Here is a 19,369-nt window from a genome sequence, read left to right on the forward strand (position 1 = left end):
GAAAATAGGTGGCACATCGCAGAGGGTCTTGTGGGCTCAGCTTCTTAAGGATTGCTAGCAGGGCGTCTGTGGGCAGCCTGATGAGTGCCCCCTCCTGCTCCATTTTTAAGATGCCACCTATAACACTAGCATTCTGACTACCTCTCTGTCACTTCAATGTTCGCCATGCGAGCAAGGCACAAAGAGAGAGAGAGAGAGAGAGAGAGAGAGAGAGAGAGAGATTTTGAGCGGGGTTCACTCCCTATCCTGGGTCAAAAATGAGGCTCGCCATGGCACTGTGCGTTCGCAAGCCAGAACGTGAAAACCAAGAAAGGCTTCTCAACTGCTCGTCAACTCCACCAATGTGGTGTGCACGGGATTAGGCCCAACTGAGTCTGCCCTCAAATCAATAGGCATCTCTTTATATTAAAGGTATTGCATACATGCCAAGATAGGCTTATGCCAAGAACACAACTAGACAACCAGTATCCTCCCACATTGGTCGGACACACACACCACAATATTAATGGCTCCTTGGCTTTTTTAAAAACTATAGGCCGACAAAGATTAAGGCAGGTAACAATCTATATCCATGCGTTGAGTTTCAGCTGTATCACATTTACCATACTATGGTATTTTGTTGATCGACATTATCCAATGCCACTATGGCCATCATTGATTTCATTGACCGCCTTGTGGTCCATACCTAAGTTCGTCTCTTATTGGCTTCCAAAAAACTAAATACAAAACATACATTTAAAATGTGCCCAGGGATCCCAGGGATTAAAAAACAACACGGCGACTTCCTAAACCATCAGATACGTATTTGAGCTATATACCAAAAAGGGCATGGAAAGATACAGGCAAAGCATTTTCAAATGCATGAATAATTGATGATCAATGAGACAGACTGGGTGTATAACCAGCAAAATTGCTTGGCATGGGAGCCTTTCCAAACTCAGACCCTCCTGCAACAGACGCTCAAACTCGTGTCTTGTTCATAGTACAAACGAGAAGCAGAAAAATTGCGAAGACGTGCAACAGCTACCATTCATCTATGCAGCTGTACACATCACCAAGCCATACTTGGGTAGGAATCGCAAGGCAGCTTTTCCGAACAAGCATGATCTGCTCTACAAGATTTATCTTGGTGGTATGGAGATAGTTTTTTAAAAATTCAAGACTCAAAATTTCCGCTGTATGTTCTGTATTCAGAACGCTCTTTTGCCAGAATAGGGAGGCAGAATAACAAGTACATACTGCCGATATCTGCAAAACCTGGATCCTTTCAACTTTAGCACAAGGAAATCATCCCTGCTATGCATCAGTGCAACAGTTCTTGCAGTTGAAACAGAAACTTTCACGTGCCTGCAACTAACACCCTTGCCCAGGACTCGCTGCAACAATCAACCGACACCTCTATTTCAAGTTAACAGAGAAGCAGCACAAACAGATGAGGTCAACGTATCAGCAGCAGATTTAACCCGCCGACAACCTAACATGTTGGTCAGCTTCGCTGCAATGCGTCCATTGCCACGAGCGACTTCACAACATTTCACGGGTTGTTGCTAGGGTGTATGGCTTTTGAATGAGTAACTGCACAGTCTGCCCTACCAATCATTAAGATTGTTAATTCTCCCACTAGATACAGGAACGGACGGTAATTCCGTGCCATCATCTTCAGTTCGCCATCTCGGGCCATTTTTTCTCCTACTGTAAGCATTCTTTATATCTGCCCCCGATGGCAAAAGCCTGCAACATAAACAGTTAAAAGCAGATAAATACGTCACAATATTACGAATGTCATAGATGATAAAGCATCCTCCACTCTCTGAGGGGCACAGTAACCTACCCCTTCTGCTGCTCAATTCCTGGCATTTTGAAATTGTTCGCAACGACCATATTATCTCCAGGTGTGTGGTCATCAAGTTGATCATACACCTTTCTTTTTCCATTAGGACTTACATTTGGCATCTGTCTGCGAGACCTGTACTTCACATCCCCACTTGGGAAATCAGACAACCTGCCATTCCTTGATGACTCCCTCTTTTCTACAGCTCCATTTTCAGACCACCGAAACAAGGGTATAGCTGTTCCCATACCATTTTCAGGTCCAAAAGATGCCCCATTCTGGCCTCTTTCATTCATTGGCCGCCTTCCATTACCTTCAAGGAGATTAGGTTCTGGCATCTCAAATGACGGTAGACAATCAGATTTATCCTTTGAATCCAATGAGCTTAAACCAGGAGTGCGAAGAAACTTTAGGCCCTCATTCTGGGCTTTGCCTTTACCATCTTGAGTAAACACTGGTCGCATATTTTTATTTGAAAAAGGAGTCAACTCATTCTCTGCGTTATACAGCAATTTCCTGCCTAAAATGGGACTTAGAAGTCCATCACTGTACCCTTTTTGAGGTGTGTTACTACCCAAAATTGTAACATCTAGCTGAGATAAGACATCTGGCACCCCCGAGGTACTCCTGAAAGGTTTTCCATGTAGTATAGAAGGTTGTCGGTAATTGCCCAATCCCAACTCTGTTGATGTCATGGGGGGTATGACTGGTGAGTTGTTAGTATTCACGACAGAGGTAGAGGCTGGGTTCGTTGAGAGACGCAGCTCTTCTTGTACATCTGGAAAATTTGAGTTTGAATTGGATACTTCATATGCAGTTTCGTTGCCAGTTGAAGGCAGTAAAAACTGATCAAGGCTTCCACTTGTTAGCTGGTCCTGTTGTATTTGCGGCATCAGTTCCACACCTTTTTCCTGTTAAATAGATGTGGAACTAGTGGAAGTAAGAAGTGTGCTACACCAACGTTTTTCTAGTTTTCACAAAACATTGAGACCGATGCTTTGCAGCACAGAAATCAAGAAAGCTTTGTTTTGGTATAAGATGAGCCCTCGATGATGGCATATGCACTGCTATAGGAAGTAGCTACCTTCAGCGTGGACATCTTTAAACTGAAGTGGACTTCTTTAAACAAGATATTATGATACTCACAAACAAAGCTAAAGCCTGCACAAGTAGTAGATAGGAGCCAAGACGACATTATAACCACCAAAGACTTGATAAGCCAAAAAAAAAAAACATTCTACTTAAAAGTCATTCAGCAAAATATTGTCAGTCTCTCAGTATCCCTAAAAGCTTGAAAGAAATCAGTGACTTTATTCCATCGAGGTAACCTATGACACAGGAGCACAGTAACTCCCCTCTTGTGCAATCTTCACTGCACTAGATTCAACTTGCTAATTCATCCGTACTCAACTTTGAAAAAGGTCTCTCCTTAGCCTTTCATTTCCGTAGGCGTGCCTTCTTAAATCGTAAAAGCACCCAATCATCTTCCTTCAACAATGACTCACGGCAATGCTTGTTTGCTGCCTTCTTATGTCGTGCTTGAGACTTCTCAAGAGCCTCGCGCACCTTAGCAAAAGTAGTGTCCAAATCCTAAACATACTAATCTGCTTCAAAAATCTTATCCTTGGTGCTTAGAATAGGTGGAACCTTCTTAGTGTAACAGGCTTGGACACTCCAAGCGAGAAATTAATAGCAACACACAAACAAAAACTTCAAAATCACTGAACTTTAATAGAGAGAGAGAGAGAGAGAGAGAGAGAGAGAGAGAGAGAGAGAGAGTCGACACGGCACTACAGAGTTCCGCGCCTAGCAGTATTGGCCCCAAAGACTGGAGCCCCTTCCAGTATTTCTTTACCATTAATCATTGCAAAGTACAACTCCCGTGGGACTCTGCTCTCAAACTCTGCATCCAAATGCTCTGCAGAGTGAGGCCTTAGCAATAGATGCATATCCTCCAGTTGCACACAGCATGATCATCAGTATTCCCTTCAGATTCCATTAGAGTCAGTTTGGGAATTTTTCAAGTGACTTTATCCCATTTTCCCTATTTTTGACATTTTTCACTTATTTATTAAGTGACTTTTGTTGGGTAGTCAGTAGGGCAAATTGGGTAAGTTAATATATAAGCAAACCCAAGTTAGCACTCCACAGCAAAAGAGGCAGCAAGAGCTTCCCGCTCAACAGGCAACTTCTCAACAGTACCCCCAGCGTTTTGGATCCCCATCCTCGCCGGGCAAGTTTCCCAACATCAGCCATCGCCATCAAGCACCTTTCTGGAGTTTGTTTCCCCCTTCAGGCCCCCCAAAGCCAACGTTTTTGGGATTGCAAAGCATCAGCAGAGTCAACGTTTTGACATCAGCAATTTCAGCCAAGCTAGCGTTTTTGCCTTGCTGCAGCATTTTGACTTTCAGCCCCAACCTGCTGCAGATACACATCATTTTCAGCCTTTAGCAAGGTAGCAGATACATCCCAGATTGGTTGCAGAAGTTCCCCCATCTTTAGCCCAAGGAAACGCAGCCAAAACAGTCATTTTCAGCCACCGAAACAGTCCACGAAATTCAGCCAATAGAAGACCACAGATTTCAGCGTCATCACCGTCGTCGTCATCGGCATAGTCCCATTGCATCAGTCCATTGCATACGCACTGTACACCTTTGTGCAATCAAGTAGACCACTCTCGCCGACGAGAGTCGAGCCTTCGGAGGAGGGTTTTACAACCTCTCGGGTGTCGTATCTCTTCTCTCTCCTCCTCTCAATCTCATTCACTTGCACGCACAGTGTCCACTCACTTTGTGTTGTGATCATAGCACTCTACAAGACGGAAGGCTCTCTCCTTCCCTAAGAACTAAAAGGAACCTTGAGCGATAAAGATCACTAATCTTGAGAAAATACAACATTCATTCCGCTGCACCTAACACTTTTGGTCTTTAGGGTTTTAGGCCCCTCGGCCTGGGTACCATAAGTTGGTACAACTTTGAGCTTCAAGTTCATTAATTTAGGTCTCTAAGCTAGGCTCTGTAAGTTGGTACGGCTTATCAGGCTTATCTACATCTTTCACTAGAGGTTGGGCCTCCCTCTCTCCGTAGTGCATCCAATCAGCCATGCCAAGTCATTACTTTGTGACATACACCACTCTTGACAGAATTGTAATCTCCCTTGATTACGTATGCAAAATCAAACATACGCCAAAAAGCACTTAAGTAGACACCGACTCTAAGCATTGACGCCCTAGACAAAACATATCCAACGCTTGCACAAAGAAGACAGTCACCAAACATTCAAATAACATCACACAAAGTCCATCGAGATATTAGATCATGATCTATCGGCAACGTGTTTAGCAGTCACATCTAGATCTGTTCCTGATCTCCATAGATATCTCAAATGACTATTTCTTATTGCTATCATGTCCATCTCATCTGGAATCACAGGACCAAAATCCTGCAGTCATTTCGTCTTCCGATCATACACTCACGCACTACTCACATGAGAGAGCACATATATAGACATACATATCAAATTCATTTCGGGAATTCATAGTTCGAAGTACTACCTGCATAAAGTCATACAGTAGAATATTATCAGCCCATCAATATCCCTCAAATCCAAAGGAAAATTGGAGACATTATTCCATTTGGGTAACCTGTGACAAAGAAGCGGAGTAACTCTCCTCTGGTGCAATCCAGTCTGCACAAGATTTAACCCTGCTGATCTCTGGGATCTCTCCGAATAGTTGAAGCTAGACCAAAAGCCTCAAGGTAAAGTTCCAGTATCCGAGGAGTATCTACTAGGTCCTCCTCCATCCACTTCACATCCAATGTCGGAGAGTTCTTGACTACGTAAGAACCGCCGTTCACTTTACCTTCCTTTCCTTTACTGGTGAGCCAGTATCTGTTCCAGAACAAGAATGTCCTCGCTCTCTTCCACTTCAGGTTGCTCCTCACTGTCCCTGTCAATTGGCACCTCACCCTTGAAAGGTTTCAATAGACTCGCATGAAAAGCATTGTGAATCTTCCAAGTAACTTGCAATTTCAGTCTGAAGGATGTAACAAACTGCTGATGTGTCAAAACCTTGAAGAATGGAGTCAACTTGCAGATGCCAGCCGAGGGTCCTAAACCCTAAGAGAAGAAGTAACAGAAGAAGAAGTCCTACGAACTTATGGGAACCCCGTCTGGCCAGTGACATAAAGAAACTAAAATAAAGCAGGATCCACATGCAAAAACTGATGACGTGGTAGATTCCCGAAAATTACGCTGGCACGATGATGTGGCAAGCTGTACGGATTTCCGCGTTTTGGGCTGGTTGATGACGTGGCAGCTGTACCGATTTTCGTAAATTATGCTGGCAGCTTTTTGGCATTGCTTTTGGCCCAGAAGCTTTTGAGTTTGAAGGCTTTTCATGTAAACTGCTTTTCAGGCCAAGGGCCTTTATATGAGGTTAAGGCTGATTCTCTGGCAAGCTTCCTGGAGAAGGTGCAAAGTCTCGAGTACCGGCTTGTATTGTGTTGATGCAATGTAAAGAAATACCAAAAGGGGCGCCAAGGTTTGGGGCCAATACTCTCTGGGGTGGAATTACGCCAGTCCGTGTCGCGTGTCGTCTCTCTCCCTCAATTCAATTGTTAATGAAGTGCTAACGTCTATTCAGTCTGTTCTTTTCTATTGGCACGTGGTGCCCGTCTTGTGACAGAAGGATACATCATTTATCTTTTCTTGAATCTGGAAAGGGCTATAGTACCGCATACTTAGCTTTAGAAATAGTTGCTCCTTTCCCTTTTGTTTTCTTAGGTGTGCCTTCTCAAACTGTAAGAGCACCCAATCATCTTCCTTCAGTTGTAGGTCGCGTCGATGCTTGTCCGCTGTCTTCTTATGCCGTGCTTGAGACTTCACAAGAGCCTTGCGAACCTTGGCAAGAGCAGTGTCTAGAGCTCGCGTGTACTGATCTGCTTCAAAAATCTTATCTTAGGAGCTTAGAAACGACGGTACCTTTTTAGCACCTTAAGACTTCAACAAGTCCACAACCACTAAATTGGCTATCTCAGACTGCCCGTCTGTTTGTGGGTGGAACGAGGAAGAGAACTACAACCGCGTGCCAATGTACTTCTAGATTGCTCTCCAAAACAAACTAGACAATCGGGGATCTCTATCCGAAACAATGGACTCAAGCATACCATGTAATTGGAAAATCTGTGAGACAAACAGTTTTGCCAAATGATCGAGCTTAACTGTCTTCTTTACTAGAATGAAGTGGGTCTGCTTATTGAATCCGTCAATGGCTGCCCAAATGCCACCATGCCCACTCTGAGTCTTTGGAAGATCAAAAATAAAATCCATGGCAATGCTTTCCCTGGGACAAGAGGGTATAAGTAGCGGTTGTAGGAGTTCTAGTGCCTTATGCATGTCTAACTTGACCTTTTGGCATACTAAGTAACTGCGTACAAACTCGTCCACAGACTTTTTGAGCCTCTGCCAGTAGAAGTAGTATTCAACACCCTTCAAGGTGGTATCTATGCCGCGGTGGCCCGAAAAAAAGAAGGACAATGGCACTCTGTCCAAAACCTTTTCCCTCAAAGGCTGTGTAGCACACATCGGTTTCCGCATCAAATAGCCGTCCCGTATGGAATAGCCTGCAACTGTCTCCTCACTCTATAATCGGGTAAAGATGTTTGCAAAATCACGATCGGTGGCATACTGATCTATCATATCCTTGAAGCTTCTAGGATGAATCGTGGAAATAGCCAGAACCAGGGACTTGCGAGACAACGCATCTACCACTAAATTCTTATGTCCCAGAGCATGGACTATCCGGAAACGAAACTGTGGCAGAATGTTAGCCCATCTCATCTGCTTTTCTGAAGGTTGCTTCTGAGACAAGAAGTAGCGTAAACTCTGATCGTCCATAAATATAGTAAAATCGGCTCCAAGTAGAAAAATGTCGCCACTGTGTAAGAGCATGGAGAACTACCAAAAGCTCTCTCATAAATCTATGCAACCTATTCAAGACGTGAAAACATCTTGCTCCCGTAAGCTATGACATGGTCTCCTTGCATCAAGACTTCCCCCAAAACCTTGACCGTCACCAATTAGAGGGGACCCCTTTTTCAGTCAGCAGAAGAAGTTATCTCTGCAAATTTTAAAATCAACCGCCGATAGTAAGAGCATAAACCCAGAAAGCTACGAACTTCATGGACATTCATCAAATCAGGCCAATCACGAATACTCTCAACTTTGGCCAGGTCCATCTTTACACCTTCCACTGAGACGATGTGTCCCAAAAAGTGCATCTCTAGCAAGAAAAACTCGCTCTTTTTCGCATTTACAACTAGTTTTTACTGCCGCAGTGCCTAAAAAACTTGTAACAGATGGTGTCTGTGCTCTGCCTCACTCTTGGAGAAGACGAGGATGTAGTCAATGAAAGTGCCCACAAATGATCGGTATTCTTTGGAAATCCTATCCATCATGTGGTTGGATGTAGCCAGAGCATTCATAAGGCCAAATGGCATCACCAAATATTCATACAAACCAAAAGTCGTCCTCAAAGCTGTCTTGTAGACGTCTCCAGGAGCAATTCGGCATAGTCACAAGGGACGCCTATTTTTTGGCTTCCCATCCCCACTTGCCATCCCGCCCTCTTTTTTACACTAAAAATCCATTTGAGCCCCGTCCCCTGTTCCCCATCCCGTGACGCGTCCCTTGTGATTATGCAATTCGGATCTATTGATATCCACTCTTCAGATGGACTCTGCTAAAGCAAGTAGACCCTTGAAGTCTGTCATGTATATCATAGATCCTTGGGATAGGGAATATAGTCTTGATGGTCATTTTATTCAGAGCTCTATAGTCAATGCACATTCTCCAAGATCTATTTTTCTTCAAAACCAACAGCACTGACGACAATAAGGTGGTGTATTGGGCTGAGGGAGACCCTTCTCTAGTAGCTCTTTCATAATTTCTCTCTTTCTTCTTTGAAAGCCTCTGATGATCTTGCATCAAGTTCCCTTAGTTCGTCGGAACCCTCCGATGCGCTACCGTCTGATTCTCGTACAGCTCCAGAATCATGTGATGATCTGTTATCCGGCTTCTTCGATTCGTTCTCTTAATTGTAAAACTCTTGCCCTAATGAGATGGATATTGTCCTATCCATGAGCCACCATGCATCCCTGAAACAAACACGTGAGTGGATCTCCCGACTACACGGACCGCCTACACACACGCGTCGGACGAACCACCCGACCATCTGGCAGTTCCCCTGTGCTTGGGCCAACATTCGAGGACGTAGGCATGCACTTGTAGGAACGAGCGTCTCATACCACCCGGCCTCACCTCCTCGAGGTGACCTCGCGCACTCTTAACCTCAAGGGTTAACCATTGGCACTCTGCCAGTGGGGTCAATAATTGCAAATGAGGCCTTGGCCTCCCTTTCATAATAATGGTCGGCCACATTGGCCGGTTTCACACTATGTCCGCTCGGACACTGAAGGCCCATCCCGACGGCGTCTAGGCAGATCCCCTCTCTTGTAAGCAAGACATAACATACTTCCCCATCATCAATGAGGTGGGGATACTGAGCTTTCAAAGCTCTAACTAATTCCCAAGTAGCAAACCGTTCAGGTTGACCCTTCCATTTAATTAAGTACTCGTCATAAGCCTTTTGTCGCAAGTGACGAGTACAATGATCCAAAATTGCCTCCGGTTCTCGAGGAGTATACTCAGTTTGCATATCTTGCCATACATTTTCCTCGATAGGCACAACAACGTCGGCTTCACCTAATTTTTCTTTAAGGCGGCTGACATGAAACACTGGATGTACACTAATATCTGAAGGAATTGCCAATTTGTAGGCAACTTGGCCAATTTTCTTTGTGATCAAGAATGTACCACAATATCAAGCTCAAAGCTTATAATGCTTTCCCGTTCGCATAGTCTTGGAATCTTTGGGTATCTTCAGATAGACCCATTGTCCCACAGCTAGAGTCGTGGGAGATCTCTTTTGATTAACATAAGTAGTGACTCGATCACGAGCCGTTCTTATACTATCCTTAGCCAATTTGAGCATTTCTTGCATGTCATACAAGAAAGCACGAGTTTGGCGATCCTCGACTTTCTCTAAGCTAATAGCAATCGGGGATTTAGGCTCCAATTTATACGTCAGCATAAATGAGCTAAATCCAGTAGCAAAATGCTTGCTACTGTTATAGATTGTGGCAGATACCTTTCCCGATCACATTCCCGATGAGGGACGTAAGCCCTCAACATGTCCTCTAACGTCTGATTCATCCGCTCAGTTTGTCCATCGGACTCAGGATAGTCAGAAGACGACATACTCAACTTCATCTGAAGATAAGCAAACACATCTCGCCAAAATCGCCTAGTGAACTTAGTATCTCGATCACTGACAATATCCTCTGGGAGACCATACAGCTTGTATAGTTGATCGACAAATCAAACCACCAGCTCATGGCTTTTTGTTGTCGACTTCGTTGGCATAATCTTCGCTATTTTTGTGAGTCTATCGACCACAATCTAAATGGCGTCATTGCCCCGACTAGCATTTGGCGAATCAAAAATGAAATCCATGGAAATACTTTGCCACTTGGCATCGGATTTCCAATGGATGTAGCAGGTTAGCTTTCCTAAGACGCTCTGCCTTATTGACCTGACACTTAGTGCATCTCTTCACATAGCTCTCTATGTAAGAGCGCATCCTTGGCCAATAGAAATATCGCTTAACCAAAGCCAAAGTTCTCTGAATGCCTGGGTGCTCAACGCTAGAAACATCGTGGCATTCGAACAAAATCCTTTGTCAAACCTCATCGATTTCCGGCATGCAAACTTCTCTATTTCTGAACAATAGTCCACCTCTAATGAAATATTGTTGCTAACTCGTCTCTCTCGCATGACTCACTTGGGTCTTCGGACCACCCAAGCTTGTACAAGAGTCAAGGCCCGCTTTGACCTCGTCCCATGTCTTACCCAAATAGCACAAAGCAAATCCGTTGAGATTTCAGCCATAGACAAGTCCAGGAATCCTGCTAAGTGCATTGGCAACTCGATTGTTGGATCCTTTTCTGTAATGAATCTCAAAGTTAAACTCTTGCATAAGCTCAACCCATCTGGCCTTCCGGCCTCTGAGATCACCCTCATCACAAACATAGGGCAAGAAGTGATGATATGTCCATGCAACAAACGTAGAGCCATGCAAGTAGTGCCGCCATTTCCTCAAGGCATGGACTATGACGTAAAGCTCCTTCTCATACTTTGGATAACGCATCTCAGTGTCGAAAAGTTTCTTACTTTCAAACGCAACAAGACGTCCATCTTGGTATGACGCCGCACCAATCGCATAATCACTAGCATCCGTTTCAACTACAAATGGCTTGCTAGAATCCACCATATGCAATATTGGCACAGCAGTCACCAAGTGCTTCAATGTCCGAAGCTCTCGTCGAGACGCTCACTCCAGAAAACAGGGGGATTACCTTTACGGTGAGGACCGGAAGTCTTCAGTCCTTTCACCCCTCCTTTTAAAAGTTGTGTAAGCGAAGCAGCAACTTTGGAGTAATCCTTGATAAACTTGCGAAAGAACCCAGTAAAAGCCTAAAAAGGACTTTACTTGGAGCACATTCTTCAGAATGGATCAATTTCGCACTTTATCCAATTTTTCAGGGTCGACATGAATTCCATCGCGAGTAATGATATGATCCAAATATAGAAGCTCTTTCTTGAAGAATTCACACTTAGAAGCCTTAGCATAAAGCTCCTCAGTTCTCAGTACCTCAAGAACAATGCGTATATGCGCTAAATGCCCAGACAAACTTCGGTTGTAGATCAAGATGTCATTGAGAAATACAACAACGAAGTTGCCTAGGAATGGTCTCAGCAGATCATTCATCATCTGCTAAAACGTAGCTCGAGGCATTGGCAAGCCAAAAGGCAAGACCAAAAATTTATAATGACCAAAACGCGTATGGAAACCCCGTCTTGGAAACATCTTCTAGTTTGATTCGTATCTAGTGATAGCCTGATCGCACGTCGATCTTCGTAAAATACAACGCTCCATGAAGCTGGTCTATCACATCGTCCATACACGGGAACGGACACTTATTCTTGAAAGTGAGCTTATTCAACCCCTTGTCAACCCCTTGTAATCCACACAAAAGCACATGGTGTTATCCTTCTTTCGAGAAAGTAACACTGGCGCTCTCCACGGGGATTTACTTTCCCGAACAAAACCCATGTCCAGATAATCTTTCAATTGCTGTTGAATCTCGTCTTCCTCAGTCTTACTAAACCGATAGGGTTGCTTTGAGAAGGATTGACTAGCAACCACCAACTCAATGGCATGATCTACTCCTCTTGAAGGCGGCAAGCCAAGAGGTAGATCATCAAGAAAAACATCCTTGAAATCCGTCATAATTTCTCGGATCAAGTCGGACTCGTAGGAATCCCGAAGCTAAACAAACGAACATGAAACATTTTTTAAAAATTCAGTGATAGAAGTACCAAAATGAATCAATACAAGTGAATGGTACACACTTATAAAAGTCAACATCAGGAGACTTCGTATTCTTAAAATTTTACAAAATAATCTCAAAACAATAAACATGGATCATATAGATAAAAGTTCACATCAAAAGACTTGATATGTTTAAGCATTGCAAGAGCAGTGGCAATTGACATTACCAGAAGGATATGTACAAGCATTTACAAAGAGAAATATGTAATTGTGGCATGTCTTGCCGCATAAGTAAAAAGCTATGCACGCAGAAAACTGTAAATTCTCATTGTAGTTTGCTGCTCAAGCTAAAAATCCAGAAGTATTTAGTTTTGTATCCATGTTCATATCACGAGCCACTTCAAGCGATTCTCACAGTCACTACCCCGCATCTGCAAGCGCAGCATCTATAACAACGTCCACAAAATTGTATAAGTTTTTATTATCAAGAAAGATAGCCACATCGTCGCTATTGCCACCTAGAAGAGCATACTTAAGAAACACTTTGGTGTCATATTTACAATCAGTGCATTGAAGATGTCCCAAACTGCTAACGTGTCAAAGCCCTGAAGAATGGAGCCAACTTACAGATGTTCGCCAAGCGGCCTAAACCCTAAGAAGAACAAGTAACAAAAGAAGAAGTCCTACCAACTTATGGGCACCCCGTCCGATGGGACCCCAAGTAACATAAAGGATTAAAATAAAGCTGGACCCACACACACAAAAATCCGAAAATTGAGTTGACATGATGACATGGCAGAATTGTAGGAATTTCTGCATTTCACACTGACAATGCTGACGTAGCAAATTTCGGCAAAACGCACTAACAATGCTGACATGGCAATTGTACAAAATTCCGTGATTTATGCTGGCAGCTTTTTGGCATTGCTTTTGGAACAGAAGCTTTTGAGTTTGAAGGCTTTTCATGTAAATTGCTTTTCGTAGGCAAAGGGCCTTTAAATATGTGCTAAGGGCTCATTCTCTGGCATGCTTCCCGGAGAAGGTGCAGAGTCTGGAGTACCGGCTTGTAGCGTGTTGATGCAATATAAAGAAATACCGAAAGGGGCGCCAAGGTTTGGGAGCAATACTCTCTGGGATGGAATTCCACCACTCCATGTCGCGTGTCGTCTCTCTCTCTCAGTTCAGTTGTTATTGAAGTGCTAAAAGTTTGTTCAGTCTGTTCTTTTCTATTGGCACGTGGTGCCCGTCTTCTTACAGTGGTATCAGAGCATCAGGCGTGTGCTTTTCTCAAAGCATACTGGTCCTACCAAAGAGCAAACAGAGCAAGATTGCACTTCCAAAGTTCATTGGAAATTTTAGCTTCGTGTTTCAACCCTGGACTTATTAGCCACTCCCATCCTTACTTCATCGCGCATCGGGCGTGCTCCCATCTTCATCGCTCTGTCTTACAAGGCATAAGCCATAAAGAACCCAAGACATGGAATTCATGGATTCGGGAGGATATTTCCAATTTCTGCTCAACGAACTCCACAACATTCTTTCGCAGCATCCTCAACAGAACCTTCCGATGCTGCAAAGTTTTCAACAATTTTTAAACTACATATTACTCCCTCTAATGCCCCAGGTGGTACCTCCTCCTCCGGCATCAGAAAGTATGAGAGCTTTTAATTCGCAACCTTCTCAGCCGTCTTTTCTGATCAGGGGAGTTTTCAGGAAATGATGCAGCCATTTGACTCTGATCCTTTGCCATTGCCATTGCCCCCGCCTCCACCACCGCCACCGCCACCGCCATCAGGCTACAACAATGGCTGGAGCCAATACGAATACCCTAATTATCCATACCCAAGATATGAGCCTAACCAACCCAAAGATTTCAAAGATGCCAGCACGACAGTCAAATTTTTCACTTTTTCCGAGTGAAAGGTCGTTCCTACAGCAATTCGACAACATCTATGCTTTGGGGAACTATACGAAAGAATCCAAGATTTCTCGAGCAACGGGATTTCTTAAAGATAATGCTATGCAATGGTGGAGTTCAATCGCGACACAGCCGCATGCTCCAAGGACCTGGCAAGCCTTCAAGACAGTTTTTGCACATAGTTACATGACTTCTATGTTTGAAGTCTGGATTTTGGCAAAGTGGGGCAACTTGAAAATGCTTGCCACCAAAACCATGGACGAATATAACCAAAGGTTTCTCAACGTGTACCTTTCGACGTCCTTTAGATGTGTTCCCTTGGAGGCCCAATGCGAGCGATACACCATTGGACTATCATCACCATTGCAGGAATATTGTCTATCCAAGCAAGTCTCCACCATGCAAGAACTTATGGACCATGCCGCGGTCCGCTACAAACTGATGAAGGGAAAGCTAGAGTTAACCTTAGAAGAATCACCGGCCACTAACCACAACTCTCGGCAACAACGAAGAAATTCTCGAGAGTCTCGTGAAAATCAACGGCAAAGGCCTCGTTTGACGCCTCAACAACGAGACACATTACTACAAGAAGGCTGATGCTTTGGATGCTTTCAAACAAGGCATAATCATTCTAGTTGTCCCAAACGCACTGATAGACCGGAGGAGCCGATGCCCGCACCAACGGTCGACAGAACCCCAGCACCACCTCTTGCTAAGAGAGCTAGACCCGCCATTGAACTAGTTCCTCATATTTATGGCATACGCCTTGAGAGTACAAATGAATTGTGTCGAGCATATGGCAAAGTCAATGGCTTCAAAGCCCTTATTTTCTTTGACCCCGGAGCTGCAAAGAACTTTATCCATCCAGAATTCTTAAAGCAAATGCACTTTGATTATGATGCAGAGGGTGGGGAAATAGAAGCTGAGCTAGCCACGAGAGAAAACTCATACCGCTCATTGGTGCTCTTCCAGCGACTATTCAAGATTATCATGGAAAAGTTGATTTTCACATCATGAAGTTGGGCAATTGCGACGTTCTCTTGGGCATGCCTTGGCACGACAAGAATGATACAACTCTCCAGCTTCGGAACCGAACCGAACCATCACCGTGATGTAGAAGAACAAGCTAGTCGTCCTCAAAGTTCGGTTGTCCGAACAAAACCTCGAAGGAACTCTCTACTTGTTTTTCTTTATAGCTAGAAACTATTGTTGGCAAATTTGTTTAAAATTTGTTTGAAATGGATGGTATCTGTTTTGAACTTGTCTTGGTGCCGATTTGAATTGTTTGACTCTGGTTTTAATACTGGTTTCAATGATTAATGATTTTATTCCCGGGTGGAGTAGTGAGAAATAATGTTTGAGAATGCTTGTTCATACTCATGGCTCGGACCCTTGTGATTATTTACGGGGGGAGTATCGAATGATTGAAAAGTGTTGTTTTTACTCATGGCCCGGACCCTTGTGGTTATTTACGAGGGGAGTATTGTTGTTGTGGCTCCTGATCCGGACTTGGATGGTTATACGGGAGGAGTATTAAGAAGTCTGAGCAGTGGTTACTCTCAGCACCTCCAAACGACGTAGGCTATGGTCTAGGGGGCGTTTGGTTGTAAAAGGCCTCTATATCTCCCGACCCGGACCTTTTTAGGTTATGCGACAGGAGTGATGAGGTAGTCGTTGAATATCTCCCGGCCCGGACCTTGTTAGGTTATGCGGGGGGAGTGTTCATCGGCGACTTTATATTTCTATGTCTTGTAACATGCATATGTGAGCATTTGTGTTGCATTATGATGTGCCAACCACTGAATATTCCTCATTGGATGAGATTGCCTGGGTATGTAATTTAAGTGCATCAAGACACCCGTGGAAGATCAATGCGGTCTGGGTGTGATGGCTAATTTTACTACGCCGAAATATCAAGAGTTCCGATCTCGACAAAAGGAGAAGCCAACTCCTTGATCAAAAGAGCCGAAAAGAAGCGAAGTCCTTGATCAAAAGAGCCGAAAGGAGAAGCTAACTCCTTAACAAAAAGAGCAAACTAATTGTCCCTCGAAATGACCCTCGGAAATTTTTGAGCTAACTTGTGTTGTTTTGCAGATATGATGTAATCGCGGATGATTACTCTCTTTCAAGAAGGGGAGATGTCACAAACTACAGACGTCTCAAACAGAGTTACCGGGGAACGCCTAAAGTCATGCCTGGAACGCCGAAACGGCATCCGGATCGGCTGGGCATGCTTGGAACGCCCCGGAACGGACTACCATTCCGACAGTCGGGCTCAAACCGAAACGGACAGGGGAAACGCCACCGGAACGCGGGAACGGTCGGAACGGAATGAAACGGCCAGCTTCGGCCAATGGTCATAAACGAAAACGGCAGAATCGAATATTGAAAAAAACACCCCCTCCCTATATATTGTGACACCCCCTCACCCCTTTCCTTCACAAGCTACCAAGCTCTCAAGCTCTCTTGCTCTCGAGTTGAACCAACTTCTCAGTTCTCAAGACTCAAGGCTCTCTCTCTTGCTCTCGAGCTCTCAAGCTCTCAACGCTCAAGCCTCAATCTCTCAAGCTCTCAAGCTACCAAGGTCCAAGCTACCGAGCTCTCAAGCTCTCAACTTCACTCTTGCTCTCAAGCTCTCAAGCCCTCAAGCCTCAAGCCTTCAAAGTTCAAGGCTAGCAACTTTCAAGCTCTCTCTTGCTCTCAAGGCTTCAAGCCTCAAGCTCTCTCATTCCATGGCCTCTTCCTCTCGTACAACCCCCTCTGTTCATGCGGGCAACACTCAAAAGGCGAAGGAATGGTCCTGATGGGATGAAGTGACATCAGAGGCACCTTGTCGGCGGCGGGAGGTTCTCGTGCATGGGCATGCAAGTTATGCTCTTACACGCGGAAAGAGGGGCATGACAAAGTGAGGACACACTTTCTTCGAGTGTCGAGACATGAGGTGAAATTTTGCACCAATGTAACCATCGAGAAGAGGAAGGAGCTCGAGGAAAAGGATCAGCAATTCAATCATAAAGTCAAGCCCGCACGCATAGGTATCGACGCAAAGACCCTCATTTTTCCTTCTTCGTCTCTACCCGGTTTAGGTGCCGGTGGATCTTTATCAGGTCCAATTCGTCACCAAAGGACCCTTGCCACCTCTTGGGACCCCAAGAAGATGGAAGAGGTGGATGCAGCCATGGCCAGATTCTTCTATCACAACCATATCCCACTTGTCGCGGCGAGGTATGTTTTATGATTTATCAATCTTCTCTCATTTTTCTCCCGTTATCGTCGTTTTCGCCTTTTTGATACTAACCTCTTCTATGTTTGATCGAAATAGGTCGGAGTATTGGAAAGTTATGGTGCAACGGATAGGAGAGTATGGCACCGGCTATGTGCCGCCATCTTCACAGGCTCTCCGAACCACTTTGCTCAATCGAGAGAAAGCTATCGTGGAGCAAGCAACACTCAATATTCAACGTCGTTGGGCAAAACATGGCGTTTCCCTCATTGCCGACGGGTAGAGCGAAACAAGGAAGAGATCTATCCATGGTCTCGTCGCATCCTCAAGTGGAGAGATGTACATTGTACACTCTCATGATGCCACCGAGAGTGGCAAGTCCGCTGATCTCCTCTCTGCCGAGTGGACAACAGCCATAGAATTGATCGGTGAGCAACACGTGGTGGCCTTTGTCACAGATGTAGAGGCATCAAACAGGGAAGCAGTAGCTATTATAAAGGGCCACTATCCGCATTGACAGTGTGCTTTTGCATGGCACACTGCTTGAACAACCTTCTAAAAGACATCGGCAAGCTCTAAAAGACATCACATGACATTCAACATTCATTCAGATCTTAGACCATGATTTATCGGCAATGCAGTTAGCAATCGCATCTAGATCAAGTCGGAACCTCATAGATGCCCAATTGACTAACCCCTATTGTAACCATATACCTAGATGAATCCACGATAAGCCCAGATTCACCCTTGAAGGAAAGTGCAAGATATAGACCCATGGTAGTCACCCACAAGACAATATAACCATCAGCTCCATCCTGCATAGTATTGACTAAATACCACGACATCCCCACTAACTTCGTCAGCGCCCAATAGTGGGTGTAGAACTAGGTACTAACATATGCTCCCCAACACAACACATGCCACACGCACACACACATGAGCATACATCAACACAAAGTTCACCGTACTGAGTTGCTGTCATGACTGCAGAGATCAAGGGCAGACTCAGCCATAATGAAGCCTAGCACTAAAAGAAGCATTAAATTGAAAAAATTAGAACAAAAATGAGGTAGTTGATAGGGCATACGCACCACAAAAGATAGAAAGAGTTAGCACAATATCAACCGGTCGTAACTGGTCGTAACCCCTATTGCAACCATGTTTATTCGAGATCATTTAACCAAAATGCTGCAGTCATTTCGTCTAACAGTTCCTGCAACTTAAAAACAAGTCAAGAACAAATCAGTTTCATATTCAGGAATTCCATTTCATAAAGTCATACAACAGAATACTGTCAGCTCTCAGTATCCCTAAAGCTCAAAGAGACATCAGTGACTCTAGTATTCAGAAAAAAAAAAATCAAGGCATTTGTTGACAAAGGAGCGGAGTAACTCCCCTCTTGTGCATCCCACTGCACCAGATCTGCGGCCAAGCTAAATTCTGGGTTCCATTTGGAATAGACTATGCTAAACCAAAACTTCAAGATAAAGGTTTACAATCTGAGGAGTATCGGCTAGGTCATCCTCCTCCATCCACTTCCCATCCGATGCAGGATAGTTCTTGAACTTAACCAAGAACCGCCTTTTGACTTTACCCTTATTCTTTGTGTCCTTATATGCCAAAATTTGTTCAGGAACAAAGATCTCCTCGTTTTCATGCACTTCGGGTTGCTTATCGGGCTCCCCATCATCAGGCACATCACCTTTGAAAGGTTTCAAGAGACTCACATGAAATGCATTGTGAATCCTCCAAGTGTCAGGTAGTTTCAGTTGGAAGGAGACATTGATCTTTTCAAAGATCTGGAAAGGTCCGTAGTATCGCATACTAAGCTTTGGAAAAAGCCTCTCCTTTCCCATTTTATTTCTCAGGCGTGCCTTCTCAAAACGTAAGAGCAATACGGTGAAGTACTACAGTGGACAAGACCCTTTTCCAAGAGGTCTTTCA

General features: G+C 44.3%; 1 protein-coding gene across 2 annotated transcripts in view; it reads right to left on the bottom strand.

The window, feature by feature from the left end:
* Positions 1 to 837: 837 nt before the first annotated feature.
* The window catches only part of HOS1 (ubiquitin-protein ligase), a 57,328-nt gene continuing 38,796 nt past the window's right edge, over positions 838 to 19,369 (bottom strand). The window contains exons 9-12 of one of the 2 annotated variants that reach the window (XM_086522497.1): positions 1,832 to 2,742; positions 1,594 to 1,731; positions 1,348 to 1,376; positions 838 to 1,248 (exon numbers count right to left, since the gene is read on the bottom strand). In XM_086522497.1, the coding sequence (XP_086378623.1) occupies positions 1,157 to 1,248; positions 1,348 to 1,376; positions 1,594 to 1,731; positions 1,832 to 2,742 (1,170 nt within the window). In that variant the 3' untranslated portion in view covers positions 838 to 1,156. Of the gene's footprint in view, positions 1,732 to 1,831; positions 2,743 to 19,369 lie in introns of both variants that reach the window. The other variant, XM_086522492.1, reaches the window with a different exon arrangement.

The sequence above is a fragment of the Adiantum capillus-veneris genome, chromosome 1 (assembly GCF_014529385.1).
Source record: "Adiantum capillus-veneris isolate H3 chromosome 1, ASM1452938v2, whole genome shotgun sequence".
Classification (NCBI taxonomy): domain Eukaryota; kingdom Viridiplantae; phylum Streptophyta; class Polypodiopsida; order Polypodiales; family Pteridaceae; genus Adiantum; species Adiantum capillus-veneris.